Source organism: Rutidosis leptorrhynchoides, chromosome 8 (assembly GCF_046630445.1).
Source record: "Rutidosis leptorrhynchoides isolate AG116_Rl617_1_P2 chromosome 8, CSIRO_AGI_Rlap_v1, whole genome shotgun sequence".
In the NCBI taxonomy this organism is placed as follows: domain Eukaryota; kingdom Viridiplantae; phylum Streptophyta; class Magnoliopsida; order Asterales; family Asteraceae; genus Rutidosis; species Rutidosis leptorrhynchoides.
Genome location: NC_092340.1, coordinates 83,410,008 through 83,436,575, shown reverse-complemented (window position 1 = coordinate 83,436,575; position 26,568 = coordinate 83,410,008). Strand labels below are relative to the sequence as shown.

The following is a 26,568-nucleotide window of genomic DNA, read 5'->3' as shown; positions in this document are numbered from 1 at the left end:
ATGGAAAAATTGTCATATTTCATTCAAGTTGCCGAGGATGATCGTGTGAACAGACATAAGACCATAATTCACTGTCCTTGTAGAAAATGTAGAAATGGCCAGTGCTTCAGTGATTCTACTATAATCAGAAATCATTTATTAGTAAACAGGTTTACGAGAGGATATACTTGCTGGTCTTTTCACGGTGAATCGTTGGTTGATAGTAACCCACGGGTTCCATATTGCAATGATACCAATGATGATGTCAATGATTATGTTGATGATGATGTTAATGTTGAAGAATCATACAATGGTGATGAAGACAATTTTGATGACATGTTACACGATCTGGAGGATAATGTTGCTGAAAAATATCATGATAAATTTCAACAACTATTTGTTGACTCGGAAAAACCATTATATAACGGTTGTACGAATTTTACAAAACTTTCTGCCGTGGTGAAATTGGTTAACTTGAAAGCAAATAATGGTTGGAGCGACACCAGTTTTACAAGCTTATTAGAGTTATTACATAAAATGCTCCCCGAAGATAATGAGTTGCCCGTTTCAACATATAAAGCGAAAAAGCTTATGTGCCCAATGGGATTAGAGATACAAAGAATACATGCATGTCCAAATGATTGTATGTTGTATAGAAATGAAGACGAAAACCTTCATAAATGTAGGGTATGTGGTACATCTAGGTATAAACATGGAAAACCAGCAAATGTTGATAGTGACGTGACAGAAAATGGCCCTCCTGCAAAATTATTGTGGTATCTGCCTATCATACCAAGATTGAAGAGATTATTTGCAAATGTCAAAGATGCAAAATTATTACGTTGGCATGCGGAAGAGCGTAAAAGGGATGGAAAGATAAGACATGTTGCTGATTCACTTCAATGGAGGAATATCGATAATGATTTTGAGGAATTTGGAGATGAAATAAGAAATATTCGGTTTGGACTCAGTTTAGATGGATTTAATCCTTTCGGAGACTTAAGTAGTCGCTATAGCACTTGGCCAGTTCTATTGTGTATTTACAATCTTCCATCTTGGTTATGTATGAAACGAAAATACATCATGATGTCACTTTTGATTCAAGGCCCAAAACAACCCGGTAACGACATAGATGTATATTTAGAACCATTAATTGATGACATGATGCAATTGTGGCATACAGGCGTAGAAGTATATGATGCGTACAAGAAAGAGTACTTCCAATTACGGGCTATGATTTTTTGCACCATCAATGATTTTCCTGCGTACGGTAATTTGTCGGGATATAGTACGAAAGGGAAAAAAGCATGTCCCGTGTGTGGGGACGATACTTGTTCGCTTTGGTTGAAAAATTGCAAGAAACTAGTATTCATGGGACATCGAAGATCGCTTTCAAAGAGGCATCCATACCGTAAGAAAAAAAAATTATTTGATGGTAAGGTCGAGGTAAGAGTGCTAGGACCACCATTAGATGGAGAAACTATATTCTCCAAAATTGCTGATATAGACGTTGTGTTGGGAAAAAAGGGTACTCCTCCCAAAGGTATTTGGAAGAAAAAATCTATCTTCTGGAAATTACCGTACTGGAAGCATTTGCACGTACGTCATTGTCTTGATGTTATGCATATTGAGAAAAATGTTTGTGAAAGTTTAATAGGTCTACTGTTGAACATTCCAGGAAAAACAAAAGATGGACTTAATGTTCGAGAAGATATGGTGTTAATGAAAATAAGACCAGAACTTGCACCACAAGATATCGATGGAAGGCGCACTAAATTTCTCCCGCCAGCTTGTTACACCATGTCTAAGGTCGAGAAAACTAAATTTTGTCAATCTTTGCATGGTATTAAGGTTCCGTCTGGCTATTCAGCTAACATTAAGAAGTTGGTGTCGCTGAAAGACTTGAAGTTGATTGGTATGAAGTCACATGATTGTCATGTACTAATGACTCAGATGATTCCTATCGCCATTCGTGGTATATTACCGGACCACATTCGGCGTACAATAACAAAACTCTGTTTATTTTTTAACAGAATCCATTCGAAGGTTATTGATCCCGAGGAGTTGGATGAATATCAACAAGATATCATATTAACTCTTTGTGAACTTGAGATGTATTTTCCACCTTCTTTTTTCGATGTCATGGTCCATTTGATATCTCATATTGTGGGAGAAATCAAGGCATGCGGTCCAGTTTTTTTACGGTACATGTATCCATTCGAAAGATATACGAGTATCTTAAAAGGGTATGTAAGAAACCATAACCGACCAGAAGGTAGTATTGTTGAAGGATATGCTTATGAGGAGGTGATCGAGTTCTGCACAGACTATATGAATGGATATAGAAGTATTGGGATTCCTCAAAGTAGACACAAAGGTAGACTTACTGGGCAAGGGACACTTGGGCGCAAAAGAGATGTCTCGAATGTCAATGATTTGCGTGACGCACATTTTACTGTCTTACAACACACTACATGTATTGATCCATACATACAGGAGCACCAATTATTGTTGAGAAACAAATATAGTCAAAAGAGTTCATCATGGTTGGCTAAAGAACATAATAGAACATTTTCAGATTGGTTGAAAAATGAAGTCAGGAGTACACTTCCAAATGTTGAGAAAACAGTAGAAGAATTAGGATTCGGTCCTAAACACGTAATAAGATATCAAGGCTACGATATTAACGGATATACATTTTACACTAAAGAACAAGATGAAAAGAGTACGGTGCAAAATAGTGGAGTGACAGTTATTGAAAGGACCCGTCCTAATCCATATGGACGAAGTCACCAACAACTGGTTCCATTACGATGATCGACTTCAAAAACTGTCTTTAAAATGAGCAAATACACAGCGGAATGTTTCTTTCATACCTGAGAATAAACATGCTTTAAAGTGTCAACCAAAAGGTTGGTGAGTTCATTAGTTTAATGTATATAATCATTTCATAATTTTAATAGACCACAAGATTTCATATTTCCATTTCTCATAAACATACGTCACTTGCATAGAGACAAAAATATCATTCATATGGATTGAACACCTGGTAACCGACATTCACAATATGTAAATAAGAATATCCCCATCATTCCGGGATCCTCCTTCGGACATGATATAAATTTCGAAGTACTAAAGCATCCGGTACTTTGGATGGGGCTTGTTGGGCCCGATAGATCTATCTTTAGAGTTCGCGTCAATTAGGGTTTCTGTTCCCTAATTCTTAGATTACCAGACTATATAAAAAGGGCATATTCGATTTTGATAATTCAACCATATAATGTAGTTTCAATTACTTGTGTCTATTTCGTAAAACATTTAATAAAATCGCGCATGTATTCTCAGCCCAAAAATATAAAGGGTAAAAAGGCAAATGAAACTCACCATACTGTATTTTGTAGTAAAAATACATATGACGACATTAAACAACTGAACAATGCAGGGTTGGCCTCGGATTCACGAACCTATATTATGTATATACATATTAACACATATATTTGTAATCGAATAAATTTATATATAATTATTAGTGTTATTATTATATGTTAGTATAAATTATAACTTAATGTTATATATGTTTAAAAATGTTTAATATCTATATATTTAGTTATATTGATATATCTATATCTATATATATATATATATATGGTTAGTATCATAAAAAAAATCATAGTTTGTTATATATAAGTATTTATATAAATAATATTAATGTGTTTATTTTATGGTATATAAACTATTATTATAATTATAATATATGTATTAAGTATATTTTAAGTACAAAATATTTATTTGTAACAAAAATGATAGTTTCCGATGATAATGATTTATTAATAATAATAACCTTCTTCGATACTGATAATTCTGATTATAATGACAATATGGTTAAAATGATATTTATGTTAATAATAATACTAATGCTTATAAATGATACTAATACTAATATTTACTGAAAATAATAATACATAATAAAAATAATAATTTTAATCGTTCTCATTATAATATCGGTATTCCTAAACTTTTATATAGATATACTTTTATGCATCGCGTTAATATTTTTATAACCTTTTATATTCATATGTTCATCTTAGTATACTTATGATCATAATCATAATAAATTTCATTTTTTTTTTTTTTATATACAAATATCATTTTATTATTAATTAAGGTTACGACATATGATAATATTAATAATAATACTAATAGCAATAATAATAATAATGCTAATTAATAATAATAGTAATAATAATAATAAAAAAAAATAAATAGGAAACTACCTCTCAAAGAGTTCCAAAATAAGATTGGTTGCCCAGGCCAGGGCTCGAACCCCCGACCTCCCACATACCCAACGCTCGCCCAAACCACTGCTCCACTCTATCATTTCTGTTTTATATCCGTAAGTAATTTATTTAACCCGTTATTCGTTTTCTCCTTCTTTTTCAAATTCAATTGGCCCATGTTACAAATACACGCCCAAAACAAAAAGATATATATCGGCCCAATAAAAAAAGAATCTCAACCCGTTTTCTTGATCTGCTAAACCCTTCGAAAAGAAAAAAAAAAAAAAAAATAAAATAAAATTTATAGAAATTGTGAACGTGTACCAAAAAAATATTCGACAGATTTAAATGGGTGGGGTTTATCTGGAAACAGGAACCAATTCGCTCTTCAAACTCGTTCGTCATCATGATTATCATCTAATCATCATCATCGTTCTTTACTTGGTTTCTGACTGTTTAGCCAGAAAAAAAATAGACGTAGCAGCAAAACAGACAAAAAAATAATCGAGTAGCAGGAGCAGTTTACGATGGTCCATGATTACTAGTCGATTGGTGGTGATGATTTGAGGGTGTTCTTGGGTTTGATGTGATAGCGGTTTACAGCCATAGTAATTCGGGTTACATGGGGTTGTCGATGGTTGAGGTGTTTCAAGAGTGGTGAACGTGGTTCTTGGTGGTGGTTTGAACTCGTAAACAGTAGCAGTAGAAGTAATGATTGGTGGTGAATGAATCGTTGCAGGTGGAGATGAAAGTGTTATGGGTTGCAACTGAAACGCGTTAGCAGAAGGTGGTCGTGATTTCTTGTGGTGGTTGATTTATGAAGTGGGTTATTGGAGATAGTGGTTTGTTGTGGGTTTAAGTGTTTGAGGTGGTGATGATGTTTTTAGAATAGAAACATAAATATATCGATGGTGGAGATGGTTGGTTTTCGAACGGGAACAGAAGGGTGGTTTGAGGTGTTCGATATTGGTTACACAATAAATTGAAGGTAGCAGTAGTAGTATTCGAGCATGGGTTTCTGTTACACTATGTGAGGGATGCATGTGGGTTTGAAGCGGTTAATGACTAGAAGCGGTTGAAGAAATAAATTTGGTGTACGTGAGTGTGAATTGGTTAAAGACTCATATTCCCATTATCATTTTATTTTTTTTTTTTTTTATACTCATGCATATATTTGATTATTATGTAGGCTTGCATCTACACGTTTCCATTCCTTATATTCCATATAGTTAGGATAGTGAGTTAGTGGTGGGGTTTGATCAAAAGAAAAAGAAATAGAACAAAATTAGTGGGTGTATATAATACTGTTATATGTTTTTGTAATATGTTGCATATAATGTAATATATATAATGAATAAGCTTTGTGGTAGACAAAGAGTACCAATTATTATCATCTAATTTATATAGTACCAATAGTTAAACCACTGTTTTAAATTGGATGTTAGTTTGATTTGATAGGAAACAGAAAGAAATAGTATATTGATTGTTCATTTAATTCCATTCGTGAATATATATTATATATTATATATATACATACAATTTTGATTACAGTAAATAATAATTATAATATAATCTTAAAACTAAACGTGCATATATAATTAGCCGTCACCATTTACGGACTAAATTTCGTACCCCGTTGTTAATCAGTGACAGATAAAAGTATTCAGAAAAATCCTAAATTCTTAAATTAAATTCCTTTAATTATTTCAGTCGTTATCGTATAATATTGATCATTAACTATTAAAATCAATGTTCGCGCTTGATCACAGGTACAATAGATAAAGTTTTAAATTTATCAAATTAAATTCAAAATACATTTTTAATAAGCCTAACATTTATATCACTCATTCAATGAGTGATTACAAATAGTTGTTCGTGAATCATCGGGAATGGTCGAAGGTCAATTGAATATATGAAACAGTTCAAAATTTTTGAGACTCAACCTAACAGACTTTGCTTATCGTTTCGGAAACATATAAAGATTAAGTTTAAATTTGTTCGGAAATTTCCGGGTCACTACAGTACCTACCCGTTAAAGAAATTTCGTCCCGAAATTTGAGTGAGGTTGTCATGGCTAACAATAAAAATGTTTTCATGGCAAATATGAGTTGATAAATAGAATTTTATTACAGGGTCTAACCTGGATAAAATAATTCGATTATTCGAAGCGTACGAGTGAAGCTATCACGAAAAAATGAAATGAAGAAATAGAGATTTATCTTAGCTTTTGACGTAACCATGTTTGAATTTAGAACATAAGGTGCGTCTTAACTTTTGACGTAGTCAGGGTTGAATTTAGAAGATAAGGTGCGTCTTAAATTTTGACGTTGTCTTGGTTGAATTCCGGAATTCAAGGGATTTCAAAGGAAATCTTCGAAATCTAAAAGATATGATTCTTCGGTAAATGAGGAAGTTAGGATCTCTTTAATTAAATGCGATGATCTTCCTTGATTGCTCTGTCTGATATTTCCACTATAAATTTATCTTTTCCATTCCCTTAGTTTCCACCACTTTTATACCTTCTTTCTCAGTTCATAAATCTAAAAGATTATAATAATGCTTAATCCGGTTCTAATTCTTGTTCTTATTCTGACTATCGCAATGATCATTCTTCTTTTCCAACTCCCAACGGAAGAATCTGTTTATTTCTACTATGGTCTAGGGATTATTGTATTTATAATTCTCCCGTGTCTTTATATTGCTATACGCACTGATATCCACAGTTTGTAATTTCGGTGGTGTTGTTGGGCTTTTTATATTTTTCTTATATATCGGAGCTTCATGCTCTTGTTTTCTCTTCCCGACTTTAAATCAAGCGAATAATGGTCCAGAATTTGTAGATATAGAGTTCTAAATGATTATAATGTTCTAAGCAGGGTGGAACGTGATAGCACGATTTGATTTTCAAATTTATCAAAAATACCGATGATAGAACTATCAATAATACATTCTTCTTGATATGTTCGGAGGTTATGTAGAATGAAAGAGTTATGTAACATGACACATGATGATGGTATAATCTACTGTGAACCATCATCAGGTTTCATTAGAAACTCAGCATGACTTACTGTAATATAATCACGTTGATCAAGTGTCATTATATTATACTAACTCATGCATCAGTTCCCAACACTACTTCCAAAAACATTCATATTTTAAGCTCGAACGTTTACAGAATATAGAAACTAACAGTTTCTATATGATATAACATTGATAGCACGAATAGATTATTGATTTCAGATAAGAATAATTATGAAAATATCTTCATAAATATGGAGAATATTTATAATGGAAGATACGATGATATCTTGGAATTTCTAATATCGATGGATGATGAAGGAGATTTATCCGTAAGGGTTTAGATTCGGAAGCAAGGTGTTCGCTAAAGATTTCATCAGAAACAGAATCATTTGGATTCTTTGAAGTCAAACTTATTCCTTGTGATTTGTCCACGGCTTCCTTCATAGTTTCGCATGATCCGCTTTTCGGTACTAAATTTTCTATTGAATGTTTCTAATATAAAGTTACACAGAAAGCACGAAGAGGTATATAATTTCGGACGAGAATATTTATGAAAATATCCTCAGAAATATCGAAGATATTGATGATGATATTTTGGAATATCTAAGTTCGATGGTTGATGGAGAAAGATTTCCGCAAAATTTTAACATGACTTCGGAGCAAGATATTCTCTAAAGATTTCAACGGATCTAGATTTATCTGGGTTCTATGAATTTAGGGTATGTTACTTGTATTTCTCCTTGGTTTCCTTTATGGTTAGCTCAATCCGCTTTCCAGTTCCAACTTTTCTGAGCTTTTCCAACATACTAATTTTTATCATCAAACTTTCGATGATTATGGTCGTTTACGGTTATCTACAGTTTCTGCTGCTTCATTCAGCTTTTTCAACATTCAGAGTATTGATTTGTGACTGAGTGCTTTTCAGAATTTCCGAATGAGAGATCATAATTCTAAGAGATAAATGTCATACATATAACTGTTGATGTAGATATGCTGTGAGTTTTCAAAGTACTGATTGCCGATTCCTCTACATTTACTGCTACCCTATCTGAATCATTTGTTATCGATCCGAGATGATTTCAAGAAAGTTGTGTTTTTAGATGATTAAACGCTGACGGTAATATGGTGGAATATAAAAGGTTCCCGGTAACAATAAATGAACATACATATTAGTCAAGGTGATAATGAGGTTATTTCGAACGAAAAGTCGAAGTTGATTTGCTGAAGCTGTGACAAAATTTGCTACTTTGGAAAGAGATTACTAAGTTATTTTTGCTAATAAATGTCAAAGGATCTGACGCGGCTAAATGTTAAACTTTTACTCAGTTGCCGAGAGTTTCTCAGGTGCACTACTATATGCATAACTCTTTCCTTCCGTAAATGAAGTGCGGTTGGTTCATCCTCTCGATTGAGGTGTTTTCAAGAATCATGTAAGGTTTGAACGCAGATTGTAATTGTGATGATACGAATGGGGTTTAAAATGAAATCAAGTGGCAAACTTGAAGAATTATTTGGTTTCATATATTATAATCAATATTTTAATTCATTTTAATTGTCCAATGTTATTAGTCCACAGTTGACAGTCCAATAATTCATATATAATTTAATATATAATATTCGAATTAATTAATACGTACCGTGACCCGTGTACATGTCTCAGACTCGATCACAACTCAAAGTATATATATTATTATAGAATCAACCTCAACCCTGTATAGAGAACTCGATCATTACTGCATATAGAGTGTCTATGGTGATCCCAAATAATATATATAGATGTGTCGATATGATATGTCAAAACTTTGTATACGTGTCCCGATATTTAAAGTGCGTAATGTAAATACAGAAATTAAATGACGATAAATAAAATGCGTAAAGTAAATAACAGAAATTAAATAACGATAAATAAAATTGCGAGAATTAAAATTGCGATAAAATAAATTGCGATAAATAAAATGTAATATGGAATTAACAGTTAGCTAGGAACAGTTAGCTAGGATTTTGTTAGCGTGTTTTCTTAACAAAATTTCATATTGTCAATTAGTCTGTTTTTAATCAATTTTTATTGTGTCCATTATTTCTTCATTATGCCACTTGTTGGATTCGGATAGATCAAAATCCAAATATGAAATTGAATTTGAATAAAAATAGTTATTCTTTGGTGATCGGATACGTAAATCGATGGTTGTAAATAGGATAGTAAATGATCGTTGAATCAATTCCGAAGAATGTACAGTGTAACTTATTAATGTGATATCTAAATACTCCTCGGGTATTACCTACCCGTTAAAATATTTTCACCATTAACAGTTTGTACAAAAGAATTTTTAATTACAATCTTTATGAAAACATATATACGTATATATTTTCTTTAGATGTAATCATGAAGTTAATGAGTTGATGTGATATTGATCTCATTTGATTTATCATTAGAGCAAGAATATATAATTTCTAAAACATTAGAGATTTCATAATCGCCATGTCGAACGAAAATAAAATAGATAGAACGATACGTAGAACGATGATTATACTTGAGGTATAGAATGAGATGTCGAAGCTGGTGATGCGGATGTTGTTGTTGGTGGTACTAGTGTTGTTGGTGCTAAGGTTGGTGATGTGATTGGTGTTGGTGATACTGCTGGTGTTTGCAGACTGTGTACCGTGCTCTCTAAAGTTAACACTCGAGCTCGGAGTTCTTTAACTTCTTCTACTAACCCTGGTTGGTTATCAATGTGAGGTAGAGATTGGATATCTTTTCTAGTTCCATTAATGGTAGCCTCAAGACGAAAAATTCTGGCAAAAAGGGTATAAACGGTGTTGCGAACAGGTTCGCCAGTGAGCGGGTCGAGTACTCCAAGGTTAGGTGGTAGATTCGATTCATGATACGGAGTACCTTCTTCCCTTCTCCATAGAGTGAGTATGTCGCGAACCCACCCCCATTTTCTCCAGTAATCACGATAGTTGATTGATTGATGTGCTCCTGTCACGCTGTCTTCGGAGTCAGAGGAATTTGATCGATTCGTAGAGGCCATCTTACGCGATCTCAGAAAAGATTTTTGATATGAAGAGTTTAGTGATAGTAATTGATAGTTGGATGGTATTCTCAATGCATAATTTACATAGATATATATAGTACCAGGATCCCTTAAATTACGGAGAAATTTACGGAAGATATCAGGCAAGATCTACAGTAACAGATACGCTAAGATATGAATTTTTGTCTATACACTATTTATGCAGTCAATGCAGTAAAACGTGTCTAGACTAAGAATGATAAACAAACGATTCTCTAAGAATGATAAGCAGGTAATTTTTTTTTGACACGAAATGATAAGCAAAACTTTTGACATACAGACACGGTCGAAGGCCAGACTCACTAATGCATCCTAACGACTTATCAGTTAGACACACTAATGCAGACATGGTTCACTAAGACCACCGCTCTGATACCAACTGAAAGGACCCGTCCTAATCCATATGGACGAAGTCACCAACAACTGGTTCCATTACGATGATCGACTTCAAAAACTGTCTTTAAAATGAGCAAATACACAGCGGAATGTTTCTTTCATACCTGAGAATAAACATGCTTTAAAGTGTCAACCAAAAGGTTGGTGAGTTCATTAGTTTAATGTATATAATCATTTCATAATTTTAATAGACCACAAGATTTCATATTTCCATTTCTCATAAACATACGTCACTTGCATAGAGACAAAAATATCATTCATATGGATTGAACACCTGGTAACCGACATTCACAATATGTAAATAAGAATATCCCCATCATTCCGGGATCCTCCTTCGGACATGATATAAATTTCGAAGTACTAAAGCATCCGGTACTTTGGATGGGGCTTGTTGGGCCCGATAGATCTATCTTTAGAGTTCGCGTCAATTAGGGTTTCTGTTCCCTAATTCTTAGATTACCAGACTATATAAAAAGGGCATATTCGATTTTGATAATTCAACCATATAATGTAGTTTCAATTACTTGTGTCTATTTCGTAAAACATTTAATAAAATCGCGCATGTATTCTCAGCCCAAAAATATAAAGGGTAAAAAGGCAAATGAAACTCACCATACTGTATTTTGTAGTAAAAATACATATGACGACATTAAACAACTGAACAATGCAGGGTTGGCCTCGGATTCACGAACCTATATTATGTATATACATATTAACACATATATTTGTAATCGAATAAATTTATATATAATTATTAGTGTTATTATTATATGTTAGTATAAATTATAACTTAATGTTATATATGTTTAAAAATGTTTAATATCTATATATTTAGTTATATTGATATATCTATATCTATATATATATATATATATATATATATGGTTAGTATCATAAAAAAAATCATAGTTTGTTATATATAAGTATTTATATAAATAATATTAATGTGTTTATTTTATGGTATATAAACTATTATTATAATTATAATATATGTATTAAGTATATTTTAAGTACAAAATATTTATTTGTAACAAAAATGATAGTTTCCGATGATAATGATTTATTAATAATAATAACCTTCTTCGATACTGATAATTCTGATTATAATGACAATATGGTTAAAATGATATTTATGTTAATAATAATACTAATGCTTATAAATGATACTAATACTAATATTTACTGAAAATAATAATACATAATAAAAATAATAATTTTAATCGTTCTCATTATAATATCGGTATTCCTAAACTTTTATATAGATATACTTTTATGCATCGCGTTAATATTTTTATAACCTTTTATATTCATATGTTCATCTTAGTATACTTATGATCATAATCATAATAAATTTCATTTTTTTTTTTTTATATACAAATATCATTTTATTATTAATTAAGGTTACGACATATGATAATATTAATAATAATACTAATAGCAATAATAATAATAATGCTAATTAATAATAATAGTAATAATAATAATAAAAAAAAATAAATAGGAAACTACCTCTCAAAGAGTTCCAAAATAAGATTGGTTGCCCAGGCCAGGGCTCGAACCCCCGACCTCCCACATACCCAACGCTCGCCCAAACCACTGCTCCACTCTATCATTTCTGTTTTATATCCGTAAGTAATTTATTTAACCCGTTATTCGTTTTCTCCTTCTTTTTCAAATTCAATTGGCCCATGTTACAAATACACGCCCAAAACAAAAAGATATATATCGGCCCAATAAAAAAAGAATCTCAACCCGTTTTCTTGATCTGCTAAACCCTTCGAAAAGAAAAAAAAAAAAAAAAAAAATAAAATTTATAGAAATTGTGAACGTGTACCAAAAAAATATTCGACAGATTTAAATGGGTGGGGTTTATCTGGAAACAGGAACCAATTCGCTCTTCAAACTCGTTCGTCATCATGATTATCATCTAATCATCATCATCGTTCTTTACTTGGTTTCTGACTGTTTAGCCAGAAAAAAAATAGACGTAGCAGCAAAACAGACAAAAAAATAATCGAGTAGCAGGAGCAGTTTACGATGGTCCATGATTACTAGTCGATTGGTGGTGATGATTTGAGGGTGTTCTTGGGTTTGATGTGATAGCGGTTTACAGCCATAGTAATTCGGGTTACATGGGGTTGTCGATGGTTGAGGTGTTTCAAGAGTGGTGAACGTGGTTCTTGGTGGTGGTTTGAACTCGTAAACAGTAGCAGTAGAAGTAATGATTGGTGGTGAATGAATCGTTGCAGGTGGAGATGAAAGTGTTATGGGTTGCAACTGAAACGCGTTAGCAGAAGGTGGTCGTGATTTCTTGTGGTGGTTGATTTATGAAGTGGGTTATTGGAGATAGTGGTTTGTTGTGGGTTTAAGTGTTTGAGGTGGTGATGATGTTTTTAGAATAGAAACATAAATATATCGATGGTGGAGATGGTTGGTTTTCGAACGGGAACAGAAGGGTGGTTTGAGGTGTTCGATATTGGTTACACAATAAATCGAAGGTAGCAGTAGTAGTATTCGAGCATGGGTTTCTGTTACACTATGTGAGGGATGCATGTGGGTTTGAAGCGGTTAATGACTAGAAGCGGTTGAAGAAATAAATTTGGTGTACGTGAGTGTGAATTGGTTAAAGACTCATATTCCCATTATCATTTTTTTTTTTTTTTTTTTTATACTCATGCATATATTTGATTATTATGTAGGCTTGCATCTACACGTTTCCATTCCTTATATTCCATATAGTTAGGATAGTGAGTTAGTGGTGGGGTTTGATCAAAAGAAAAAGAAATAGAACAAAATTAGTGGGTGTATATAATACTGTTATATGTTTTTGTAATATGTTGCATATAATGTAATATATATAATGAATAAGCTTTGTGGTAGACAAAGAGTACCAATTATTATCATCTAATTTATATAGTACCAATAGTTAAACCACTGTTTTAAATTGGATGTTAGTTTGATTTGATAGGAAACAGAAAGAAATAGTATATTGATTGTTCATTTAATTCCATTCGTGAATATATATTATATATTATATATATACATACAATTTTGATTACAGTAAATAATAATTATAATATAATCTTAAAACTAAACGTGCATATATAATTAGCCGTCACCATTTACGGACTAAATTTCGTACCCCGTTGTTAATCAGTGACAGATAAAAGTATTCAGAAAAATCCTAAATTCTTAAATTAAATTCCTTTAATTATTTCAGTCGTTATCGTATAATATTGATCATTAACTATTAAAATCAATGTTCGCGCTTGATCACAGGTACAATAGATAAAGTTTTAAATTTATCAAATTAAATTCAAAATACATTTTTAATAAGCCTAACATTTATATCACTCATTCAATGAGTGATTACAAATAGTTGTTCGTGAATCATCGGGAATGGTCGAAGGTCAATTGAATATATGAAACAGTTCAAAATTTTTGAGACTCAACCTAACAGACTTTGCTTATCGTTTCGGAAACATATAAAGATTAAGTTTAAATTTGTTCGGAAATTTCCGGGTCACTACAGTTATAGCCTCTTCAACTGAAGTAACCACGGTTAATCGTGAAGAAAGATTAAGGATCGCTAAAAACTCTTATTATGGTGTCATTCAAGAAATATGGGAATTAAATAATGGTTCATTCGTTATACCCTTGTTCAAATGTATGTGGGTTGACAACGAAAAAGGTGTTAGAGTTGATGCTGACGGTTTTACTACGGTTAATCTCTCTAGTAGTGGATATGCATCAGAACCATTCATTCTGTCAAAACTAGTCACCCAAGTATTCTATGTAGAGGACCCAAACGATTCTAGATGGCACGTTGTCCAGCACGGAAAACGACGTATAGTTGGTGTCGACAATGTTGTGGATGAGGAGGAGTACGACCAATTTGACGAGTTACCACCATTTTCTGTTGGTATTGAGTCTAGAAAAGAAGTTCTTAATGATATTGATGTTTTGTACTTTCGAGATGACCATCACGAAGGAGACGAGGTCTGACGCGTATCGTTGAGGTAATAATACTTTATTTAAATGATTTAATTTTTATCCTTTTTTTTTAATAAAATCGATAAAAATGTATTTTATCAGATTGTATTTTATCTTGTATATTAAAATGTTTATATATTTTAAACCAACTTGTTTTAATTATTCAAGTTTCTAATACTCTTTTTTTATTTGCACTTTGAATTTGTATAATAAAATTTGACATATAATTTATGGGAGATGATATTTCCAAATGCAATTTTGATAGATCTACAACTCTTTGAACACATCTCCCTAAAATACTCTCAAATAAATTTTAACATGAAACTTGTATAACACATCATTTAAGGACATTGCAGTAAACTTAAGTGGATTTATCAAAAATGAATTTGAAAATATCAGTTCCCATAATTTATATAAGTTATAATGAATAAAATAAAATACTATTTTGTCAAAAAATAAAAATAAATAATTCTACTTTTACAACAAAATTAGAAAAAAAGAAAATTATTTATTATTTACGGAGTATTTGGTTAAAATAAAGTCAGACATCTAGCTCATTTTCAATCCATCTTAAACACATCGACTACACCCATCGCATGCATCTACCATCTTCAATTCAATCACCCAACCTACCGCCGCCGGTCCGGGCTTCCAATCGGAGGTCCGATGACCTTCCTTTTCACTTTTTCTGCTTTGTCTCTTATTTTCTCATATCGTTATTTCTCTTCTTCAAGGACTATCTAGCTTAATTCCTGGTGACGCTCTCATCGATCTCCGGCGGTATGCGACGAAAGCCGTTAGATTTCAGCTGGTTTATTCTATCGGTGATGTTTAGGGTAAGTTTTCCAGCTTATCTCGTTCAATTTTGTCGATTTTAGTTTGGAATGCGGTGTTAATATCGCACTTGTGCACCGTTGTTTCATATATTCTTGTTAAAAATTGGCGACTTCTTTCTTTGGCTCCCTATGATCCTCTGGGTCTTTCTAGTTTTGTGGAATTTTCAGGCCGGATTTTGGCCGGAACAGTGGCAGATTGTGGACAATGTTGTGGTGGCAAAAAGGTAATTGATATATATATATATATATACATATACAATATACATATACAATATACAATATACATATACAATATACAAATACATTATAATAAAAGCTTAATTGAGATATCTAAAAAATTAACTTTGAATTATAGCCATTGGATCCTTAAAAAGACATCTACTACCCTCATCATCTCACCCTTTATTTTAATTATTGATCAATAAGTCACAATTAGCCCTTAAACCTCCCTAATTACCCTTATACAGATATCAATACGGGAGAAAAAACACGCTTGAGAGGTCAGCCTGCAGCGTTTCACTCGCGACATTCATTCCAAGTTTCTAACCCTAATTTTATTCCTAAAATCGTCGATATCCATAAGCTAATAGCGATACATTCTACTCAACAGATTCTTCATTCCAGAATCCTTTAACGACATCCAGAATAGATTAACGACCTCCACAATCTATTCACGATAATTTCTACTTATGCTATTGTTTATCATAAATTAGATAATGATACATTCTACTGATCTAATTCTTCCTTCAAACAATCGATTAGCAAGGTTAGTAATTGTTAATTTTGTTTCCGTAACTTTTCTTTTGATAATTTTGAACTCATATTTTGTTAAATTTTTTGTTATCGTTTGTAATTTACAGTTTTGGGTACTGTATAGTTGTGTATATATTGTTAAAACATACCAATGGGTTAGATCAAACCACCAAAGTTGTTTAAACATAGCCACTCGGATAATAGTATACTTTTATCTTAGATTTGTCTTGAAAATGCTGCAAACAGAGCCACTCGGAGGAGCAAGGTATGCAGCTATTGGTATTGTTAATATTATTATTTTTATTATTACACATGTTGGTGATGGTTTTTTTTTCAAAATACCGAACTTTAACTACAATGTTAGAATTCCCTGAAATATGACTGTTTAGGTCTCCAGATACAGTAATGAAGCATTCTGAAGCTCTTTCTCACACAAATCTGGACGAGTGTAAGGATCAAGTTATCTTATGTCTTTGCATAATCGGTTTCTTTTAGTATGCTGATGATGTATTTGGGTTTCTTTTCAATCAAAAGGGGTTCTTTTCAATTTCATATTCAAAAATAGGGTTTTTAATGGTCATAGTGGGATGGGATGTAGAAATCTGTTGTCTAAAATGTAGTAGCAGTTCATTGCAGTTATGTAGTTACTGTTGTTAGCTAAAAAAATGGGATAGCTCATGTGTTTGATATCTATGGCAGGAAATGGCCCGGAATCTTAAAGTATGTATTCCATAATCGTTTTTAGTTATTACTTTATCTCAAGATTGCTATATGTATGTTTCAACTTAGATGTTGAGGGTCTTATTGTTATATACGTTGAAGTGTTTGAGCATGCACCATTTATTTTCAAATATAATATAAGAATTGCTGCCAAGTATATCTCAGCGAACATGGCCAAAAGTAACCATCACATTTTTTTGAACTGCATCTTTGAATTCATTAATTGATGGTAAAATATTTTTGTGTATACAATAAACTGACTAAGTCGTTAGCTTATCTTTATCCTTATCAGGAACCATACGAGACATTGCAGGTTGTTTTTGCCATGCTCAAGTTCCATATTTGGTTGTTTAAATAGGAAACTGCTATATCATCGTAACATATTTATAACACATCTTACCATTGTGCTTTGCTATTTGTTACAGGTAGACATGCTGCTCTTATTGCAACTAAAATGGGTTCGTTTACACACTTTCATAAAGTATGTTAAGGTTTCTGATAACGACAACTACATCGGCTTGTGCTCAATGCTTAAACCATTAGTACTTTACGAATTTTAGAAGACTGATGGTTAATGGTTGAGGTATTACACTACCAACACTAATGCACAAAAAACCATTCTTGATAGCTCTGTCTTTCACAAGACTTAATTTTTATAGTATTATAATTATAGTATATGTTTTTATTGAAATAATTTAGGAATAGGATGTTTAATGTTTTAATGTTAAATAAATCGATTTTAGTTCCATCTCTACATTCAGACATCATATTTGTTTATTAACTGTTTTGATGGTACATAATACTCTACTTGAGAGTACATTTTATGTTCTGATCAAATCTACTAGTTTAGGCTGAATCTTACCTATCGGGTTAGGGTAGGTTAGATTGGGTTGATCTGAAAACACACTTTTTTTCTTCTTCTTTAGATTAGATATTGGATATTAGATATAGGATACTGGATGTAAGATATTGGATATTATATATTTGACATTATAGGAATGTAAGCATGCATGTTATCAAAAATTTTGGTTAGGAGTATATAATTTTGTAGCAACCTACACAATACTTGTGTCTTTTTTGGTGAAGTGGACAATACTTTTCAAAGTTTAGTACCAAGTGCCTATTATCGAAATTCTTAGTTAGGAGTATAAAATTTTGTATCCACCCACACACTACTTGTGCTTTTTACAATGAATCCACATTTTTGGTTGGGATACATTCATTGATTATGAAAGTGTATTTGATCATATTTATTACTCATATAATGATTATCTAACGAATACTATATATATGACTTTAATTGATGGATTCAATTATAATTTTAAGATTTATATAATGATTACTTTATATCATATGATAATATATATTTAAGATTTATATAATGATTACTTTATATTATATGATAACTTATTTTATTATTTATTATCTTTCTAAAGGCAAATACATACACCAATGTTAACCACGTTATTGGCCCGACCTGCTATTATATACTCTGTATTTTAGTCTATGACTACTGAATTACATATCATTCAATATTGTCTACGCAGTCCGTTATTAAGAAGAAATGTGGCCAGGATGTCTGAACAAATGGTCATCATGAAGGTAGTTTTGCTCTTACTGATTAGGTGATCATGGTTTCGCATTCTCATATATCACTTTATACACCAGTTGAATTTTTGTGCACAACTTTTTTGGAGCTTCTAACGTGATAATGTGTGTTTGAGCTCTAGGAAAAAGCATCAATATGACGGCCACGGCTAAAGACATTCATTGCTCAAGTTGGTTACACAGAAATGTTACTACTTCAAATCACTTCTTTGCATAAATTATAACTTTCTTTACCACTACTAACCAGAGAATGAGCTAAAGTTGTAGGAAATCAAGATTCTGGTTAAAGTGTTCAAAAGTAGCTTACGATTTTTTTTTTCACTCAGTTTTTTTAATTAATAAGCTAACTCTTAATATAACTTACCTTCTGTTTTCATAAAAGTTTTAGCTAATGAATGTTTTTAATTTATAACGTAAGCCATTGTATCATCTACCTCGCTTCTAATCTCCCCATCTACCTTGATTAACGGAATATTTATTTTTCTTTGTTAGTATTATAGAAGATAAAAGCGTTCAGCATAGATTTAAGTGATTTATCGTTGCAGGCTGGAGAAAATAAGCCTCCCTTCTTACAATGGTACAAAGTGTATATTGGAGTGGAGCTCTTTCACACATACTACACCTCTTTTTTTTCTTAGTTTCATTGTACCATCTGTTTCTTAACATCGTACTTATTTCTTGATTCATGGAAGTAAATTATGACTTTTTTAAATGGTGTCCAATTATTGTATCATATAGATAGACTATAGAGTATAGACTATGGTTAACCGGTATTTGTTCAGTAATACACTATGTTTGAGTGTGGACATACCTATATTCTATTAGGTTTTTAGCACAAGTGGTCAAGAACTTTTGCTTTTAGAGGCAAAAAGAAATTTGTATTAGATGTAGCAAAATGGATGTGTTGCTCTGGTCATGTCGGGTCGGCTAGGTTGATTAACGATTCAAAATATGGTTGTCCAATTCATTTGATATATTTATGAATATTTATATTTATTCAACCAATAAGATGTTTAGTATTTAATTGATCAACTCAGATGAGTAAGGAGGTTTATTGCAATAAAATCTTATTGAGTGGTTTTCTAACCCATTTGACCTGATATGTAAATGTGGAAAATAAATATCTTCAAAATCTTCTACATGGTGTTTATTTAATACATGTCCTCTTACACATGTTTTGTCATTTGTTATTCAGGACGTTTCTTCGCAACATCTGGAGGGGTTGAGTTGCTTTGAGCATCCTTCAATTAATTGAAGCCAGTGCCTAGAGTGGATATGATTAGTATTTCATATTATTTCAAGTTCAGCATATCACTACTCATAAAATATTACTATGTAATAATCAATCCTTATATAAAAGCCACGTTTCTACGTTAGTATGATGTTTAGTTATTTTGTTTAGCAGATGTCGTATTTCAACTTGGATTTTTGTGTTCTAACGGTGTCTCATCTAATTATCATTATTATTATGAATATCATTCTTATTTCATGTTGTTTCCACTTTAATATAAAAAAATTTCTCCTTAAAAAAACCCCTTAAATTTGCAAGTCTTTAACTAGAAAGAAGTAGGAGAGCATACTTTGCAATGGTACAAGTTGAACATATTATATCGGATTGTTACGTTTAAAGAACATTTTAATAAATATTGTTTAGGTAATGGGATGATCGGATACACGAACTACTTGAAAGATATATGGTGTAATGGGCTGAATTGAAATGATCCATTTAAACACTTAACCAAAATCTTCATGTTCATATCGTTGAAGGGTGTAATGTGCTTAGCGATATGATTCCGTCTACACCTAATTAATTTATATCTACAATTTTGTTCAACGTCCTCCTTTGACTTGATTTGTTTCTTATACACAACTTTTGTCGACTTAATTGACGTGCTCACAAATATATTATATTTATAATGTTTATTGACAAAATCCGCAAATCTTGCGGGTCTTAAGCTAGTATATATATATATATATATATATATATATATATATATATATATATATATATATATATATATATATATATATATATATATATATATATATATATATATAATAAATTAATTCGCTATTTTATTTATTTATTTAATTAAAAACCGTCTATTACTTGATTGGTTTATAATTTGGGGATGTGATTATAGGTCTAACAAAAACCCCGCCATCTCCTCAAAAACAAAAAAACTGGCGCACATTCTCCATCTTCTACCTGCAACCGCCAACACCGCAAGTAAATCCACCTCCTACTGCTGCTGCAAACCACCAATTACCATCCGGCGGTGCTTCTTCAAACTACTGAACACCTGCATCAAACAATTGTGTAGAACGATATTGAGACTGCATTGTCATGGTATGTCTATGTTTAAATTTCTGCAAACAACCGATTACTATTTGTATTTCTGTCGTTATCGTTTGTGGTAATCATTGTAAACTATAAACTGCAATTTTATATTTTAGTCACTGTAATGGGATAATTCTGATCAAAGGTAACCATGTAACACTATTTGTCTATGTGGTACTTCTGAGTTCTGATCAGAGTTAAATGTTTATGAAGTAATCAGGTGTAATATGACTTTTGTTGAAGTTAGATTACAATGTATGTCTTACAGATTGTGTATGGCATGTTATTTATAGTTGTGTAAATCTGTAAGACCTTTTTCGACAGAAAACAAACTGGTAATAACTTGCAGTTGCATATGCATTCTAATCTAACTTAGACAGGGAAAAAAAATCCTTTTAATAGTCAGTTGTAATATAACTTTTATTGTAGTGCTGTGTCCACATTTACATAATAACAAGCCATGAGGTAACAGTGTACTAAAAATATTTCTTATGAGTTTTCTTCTACTTGTTTTTATGACCAACAGAAAAAGAGGGGGCCTAATAAACTTAAAGAAAAACCCGCTGTTCCGTTTGAAGTGCAATTTGACAATAATGGGGAAGCCATAGGGAAACACCAAGCACGGTTTTCTACAAACGTTGCTGCTCTAACTAGGAGCAGGATTGATTTTGTTATACATAATTGGAGATTAGTAGAGAGACCTGAAAAAGATGCATTATGGGTGGCCATTAAGGTATACTATTTTAAGATTGTTGTTCGATATTTTCATTTAAGACATGTAAGAACTTTCACTAATTAATTTTTAACTTCTACGACAATCAGGGCGAGCATTTTATTAACAATGATTTTGCAAAAGAAGCAACTCTGCGGCATTGCGGTGATGCGTTTAAGCGATTTAGGAGAAAACTTAGAACATACATGGATAAAGGTTTGCTTCCTTGGGTTGAAGAAAGAGAGTACAGTTTCGTAACTCCTGAAAATTGGGACAGGTTCTGCCAAAAGGAAGACACACTGGAAAAAAGGGTTAGTTTGAGGTTATTTGCATTATAACTTGTATGAATTTAGATCTTAATCTACTTACTAATATGCCTTCAATCATATGAAGGAACAACGGGAAAAGGGGAGGTTAAATGCGTTAGAGCAAGTGAATTATGCTCGTGTTGGCCGATCAGGAATTCGAGGCCATATTGAAGAATGGGAGAAAGAAAAGAATGATCCTAATAAGAAAACAGAATTCCACGACATTGAAGATACAGTCACACGACATTATGTATTGAGTAGGACAAAGCCCAATGTAGACGGAAGGAGGACATTATGTCCCGGCACAGATGCATCACTTATTGATAAGATTGTAAGTTATTTTTTTTGTTTACGAAGATTGCGATACATGATCTACATGCTCATGTATTAACAGATTGCTATACATGCTCTACATGATTTAAATAACCTTATATTTATAACTTAGAGGTTAATCTGTTAATTTGTGTTTGCATTAACAGATAAGTAATTAGAGGTTATAGTATTCAGATTGCAATACATGCTCTACTTGCTCATAATTAACAGATTAATAGATTGCTATACATGCTCATGTATTAACAGATTGCTATACATGCTCATAATTAACAGATTAACACCGATAAAGATGGAGGCGATGCTATACTTGATCATGTAGGGAAAGAGCATGGAGGACGGACTAGGGGGGTGGGGAGTACAATAGGCTATACAAAAGGCCTACGAGGACGTAAAAGACAGAAAGAACCGGATGAAGATTTATTCATGAAAAAAGTAGAGGAAAAAGTAGAGGCACTTGTTAATAAGAAAGTAAAAGAGCAAGTAAAAGTTGTTTATGCATCGCATGGATCTTCAATACATGAACCGCAGATGACATTAGTTGATGAACCGGTAGAGGAACCGCCCGTACCGGAGGAACAATCAGTAGCAGAGGGACAGAGCCTGCAAAAACAAGGGGTTAACGAACTAAGGGTTGATGAACAAAGGGTCCAAAAACAAGGGCTTGTAGATTTGCAAGACATAAAGGTATTTGTGTGATACTTTAGTATATTTGTAAAAACACTGACTATTTACACACTTTAAACACACGTCAACTAATTAACAAATTTCATGTTTTCTATTTGTTTATAGGAGCCAACAGAAATCATTTTGTTTCACCCAAACATCATAGACCCTATTATATGTGCTACGGGTAGATTATATCCAACTGGAGATGATACTTTGGTACATGACGAATATGTAATTCCTTGTTACATGAAAGTGTTTATAGAGTGTGTCGGCAAGGAGTATGAATCTTTGAGACTTCCAAGACCGCCAAAAGGTGATTCTAAGAATACTCTAAAGGAGGTGATATGATCGTTCGTTCAATGGCCTCTCATAAAAATGTGTCGCGTTCCAGAGGTACATGTGTATAATGCTAACTTGTTTAGTACTCTTGTTGATATATGTAATCTCGTGTTTATAAATGGATTCAACTGTATTTGTTAAATATCTATGAAAGTAATTTTAACATCTATCTTGTTTTCAGTTGACGATATATAGTGTAATAGCTTAATTATGAATAAACTAGGCCGATAGTATTTCATTAAAAGGACAGAAAAAAACATGTGATATCATTATGTCTTTAGTAAAATTTGTTGACGTTCAGGTTGTTGATATATTGATTTATGTACTTAGCACTAGTTGTTCATGTTCAGGTGTTAAAGGGTCAGGTGTGCCGACAAGGGATTGTAGATGACAAGCGTGTGCAAGAAGTGGTGAAGAATCAGGGGGTGATAGAGTTGCAACAAATACAGGTTGTGTATTATTTTAGTCTTATAACCCCACACCGAAGACTTATATACTTTCAACACACAAATAAAGTACTAAAGATATTTCATGTTTGTTACGTAGTACTTTTCTATAGGAGTTCACTGAAGTCGCTTTGCTACACCCGAACAGTAGAGAACCTATGCCGTGTGCTTGGGGGATGATCTATCCAACCAAAGAGGATAGATCACTACATGGAGAACGTATGGCTCCTTGCTACATGAAGGTGTCAATAGATCGTGTTATTGAGGGCTTTGAATCCGAGATGCTTCCGGTACCAACTAAAGAGCATCGCTATAAAAAATTGAAGGATGTGATAGGAACTTTGATACAGTGGCCTCTCCTCAAAATTGTTCGCAGAACCAAGGTACATGTATAGATCCTTACGTTATGCATTTCTTTTTTACAGTATGTAACCTTGTCTTTATATATGTGGTTTACGCATATTTTTTTTGTTTATGTACAAATGTAATCTTCACACATTTACTTATTAATTTTGTAGGTTGTAAATTGTTAAATATACATAATACATATTAGGTATATTAGGTTAATTGCATTTGGTTAAATTCCAAGTATTGTGGTTATATAGTACATCTATAGTTTATATTATCTATAGTTTATATTGTGTAGTCAATTAAGTGTCAAGTAACATTTGCTTATGTCTTGTTTATAGGGGGTGCTATCGGCATCAAAAAATAAAGAATTACAAGCAACACCACATTCAGCTAAAAGTGGGTCTACTCGTAAACAGGTATATGTTAAAAGATAAACCTTAGGAATATTTTTTGTTTATGTACAAATGTTATATTCACACATTTGCTAATTAATTTTATAGGTTGTAAATTGTTAAATACACATAAATAATAAATATTAGGTATATTAGGTTAATTGCACTTGGTTAAATTTCAAGTATTGTGGTTATATAGTACATCTATAGTTTATATTATGTAGTCAATTAAGTGTCAAGTAACATTTGCCTTATGTCTTGTTTATAGGGGGCGCCATTGACATCGAAAAATAAAGAATTACAAGCAACAACACATTCAGCTAAAAATGGGTCTACTCGTAAACAGGTATATGTTAAAGATAAGCCTCAGATCAAAATAAATTTCAATCAAAGAAATTTTAAAATATACCGTTAAACTTGCAGGTGGATCCAAGAACAGACGGATTATCAAAGTTGCATAAAAGAAATAAACACGATGTGCTTAACGAGCTGAATTCATTGGGGAATAGGATACTGAAAAGAAAAAGTGTACAGGAAGTGTACACACGCTGGATTACTAGAGAAGATGCTACTGTCGGCTACACACTTAGTGCTCCCCCTGGGATGTTTGGACAACCAGATGAATTCATATCAACTATTGATGTCGATGACATTATGATGCTCTGGAAGTATGGTTGTCTAGATTGCAGCATTATCTTTTCCTTCATGATGTAAGTAAATCTATCTTTAACTTACCGTAACTATAGTTTGAGTTCACGTTACTTCACATTTTAAAATTTTTATATTGTCGTATTCTTAGGGGGCTATACAAGATATTGGAATTCGCGTGTCCCGGCCAATATATGTTACTGAACCCTTATTCAATTCAAGCCTCATTGATTGTTTCTAACAAAATGGATGTATTTAGATACCTGATGAAAGCATTCCAGAACTTTGATGACCGTGTTTTCTTAGCTCCGTATATTCAAAAGTATCGATCGATTCTTAATCATTTAAATTTTAATTGTATAGCTTATCTATTTAATTATATTGCTTATTGCTTATTTATCTATATGTGCACACACACACACACACACACACACACACACACCATCTAACGAACAAGTTTACTTTTGCTAGCGGTCATTGGGTGCTGTTTATTATATCTCCTAGACGGTATAAGGCAATTATTGTTGATTCACTAAACAAGAAGCAAAATGGCGAAAAGAAGACTGAAGATGATTACTTCCTCACAGATTGTGTGAACTTGTAAGACCTTTTTTATTTATAATTAGTTTTGTTCATTTAAAGTTGTATTAAATTCACAATGTTTCTAAAAAATGTTAAAACGATAATTTGTTTGTTATTATGTAGGGCCTGGGGTGGTAATCATATATCATGGAAAGTGGTTCAGGTGAATCATCTAACTTCATCTAACTGTATACACGCATCTACTTATAGAAACAAGTAAATATTATGTTTCATATTTACCTTGTATATAATATGTTGTGGTACGGAAATATAGTGTAATCAACAACCAGGAAGTTGGGAATGCGGCTATTATGTGCTAACTTTTATGTTTTCTATGGTAACTCGTCAGAGTGTTAATATTGACGAAGTACGTATCGGTAGTTAAGACAGACTGTTTGAATTTTGTTCTCATGTATGCTAAAGCTTCAAACCCTGATTCTTATATATATTTTAATTACGTAGCTCTCATGGGATGAACGTGCCTTATCAAAAAGGGAGATGGATGATATAGTTGAAAGATGGCATATGTTCTGTCCTATTTTATCAGGTATGAACATTTTGCTACACCTCTTAACAATTTTATGTCTTTTTAGATCTCATTTAAAAAGCACATACTTTTCTTGAAAGACGTTAAATTTGGATGTTGATTTTGATGTATTAGGTATAAATTAATCTCGTTTCTGCATGTTGGATGATGCGCCTTGGATGAGGCTGCTGGATAAAGCATGTTGGACAGTCAATGTTGCTGGACAGTCGACGATCTTTAAGAAGTTCTATTATTGTAGTAACCAAG

The 26,568-nt window shown here is 32.3% G+C and overlaps 2 protein-coding genes across 4 annotated transcripts; both read left to right on the top strand.

Moving 5' to 3' along the window:
- On the top strand, window positions 1-20,956 carry LOC139863572 (uncharacterized). Its single transcript, XM_071852192.1, has 8 exons — window positions 1-2,746; window positions 14,280-14,746; window positions 15,745-15,800; window positions 16,719-16,813; window positions 17,342-17,362; window positions 17,475-17,530; window positions 18,046-18,049; window positions 20,802-20,956. Exons 1-8 carry the CDS (start codon window positions 1-3, stop codon window positions 20,954-20,956), a joined length of 3,600 nt encoding a protein of 1,199 aa, XP_071708293.1.
- LOC139862635 (uncharacterized) lies at window positions 15,325-26,568 on the top strand. 3 transcript variants are annotated; one of them, XM_071851254.1, is made up of 12 exons: window positions 23,261-23,410; window positions 23,707-23,805; window positions 23,916-24,185; window positions 24,492-24,569; window positions 24,814-24,891; window positions 24,969-25,255; window positions 25,345-25,515; window positions 25,665-25,793; window positions 25,899-25,938; window positions 26,050-26,142; window positions 26,238-26,322; window positions 26,437-26,568. In XM_071851254.1, the coding sequence occupies exons 1-12, from the start codon at window positions 23,393-23,395 to the stop codon at window positions 26,445-26,447; spliced, it is 1,359 nt and encodes a 452-aa protein (XP_071707355.1). In that variant the 5' UTR covers window positions 23,261-23,392; the 3' UTR covers window positions 26,448-26,568. The 3 variants fall into 3 exon arrangements, with proteins under 3 accessions (XP_071707357.1, XP_071707356.1, XP_071707355.1); XM_071851256.1 differs by lacking the exons at window positions 23,916-24,185; window positions 24,492-24,569; window positions 24,814-24,891; ... (5 more) ...; window positions 26,238-26,322; window positions 26,437-26,568 and adding exons at window positions 15,325-15,576; window positions 15,728-15,800; window positions 20,802-21,007; ... (2 more) ...; window positions 22,104-22,349; window positions 22,625-23,035 and having other exon boundaries at window positions 23,141-23,410; window positions 23,707-23,788; XM_071851255.1 differs by lacking the exons at window positions 23,916-24,185; window positions 24,492-24,569; window positions 24,814-24,891; ... (5 more) ...; window positions 26,238-26,322; window positions 26,437-26,568 and adding exons at window positions 15,325-15,800; window positions 20,802-21,007; window positions 21,525-21,731; ... (1 more) ...; window positions 22,104-22,349; window positions 22,625-23,035 and having other exon boundaries at window positions 23,141-23,410; window positions 23,707-23,788.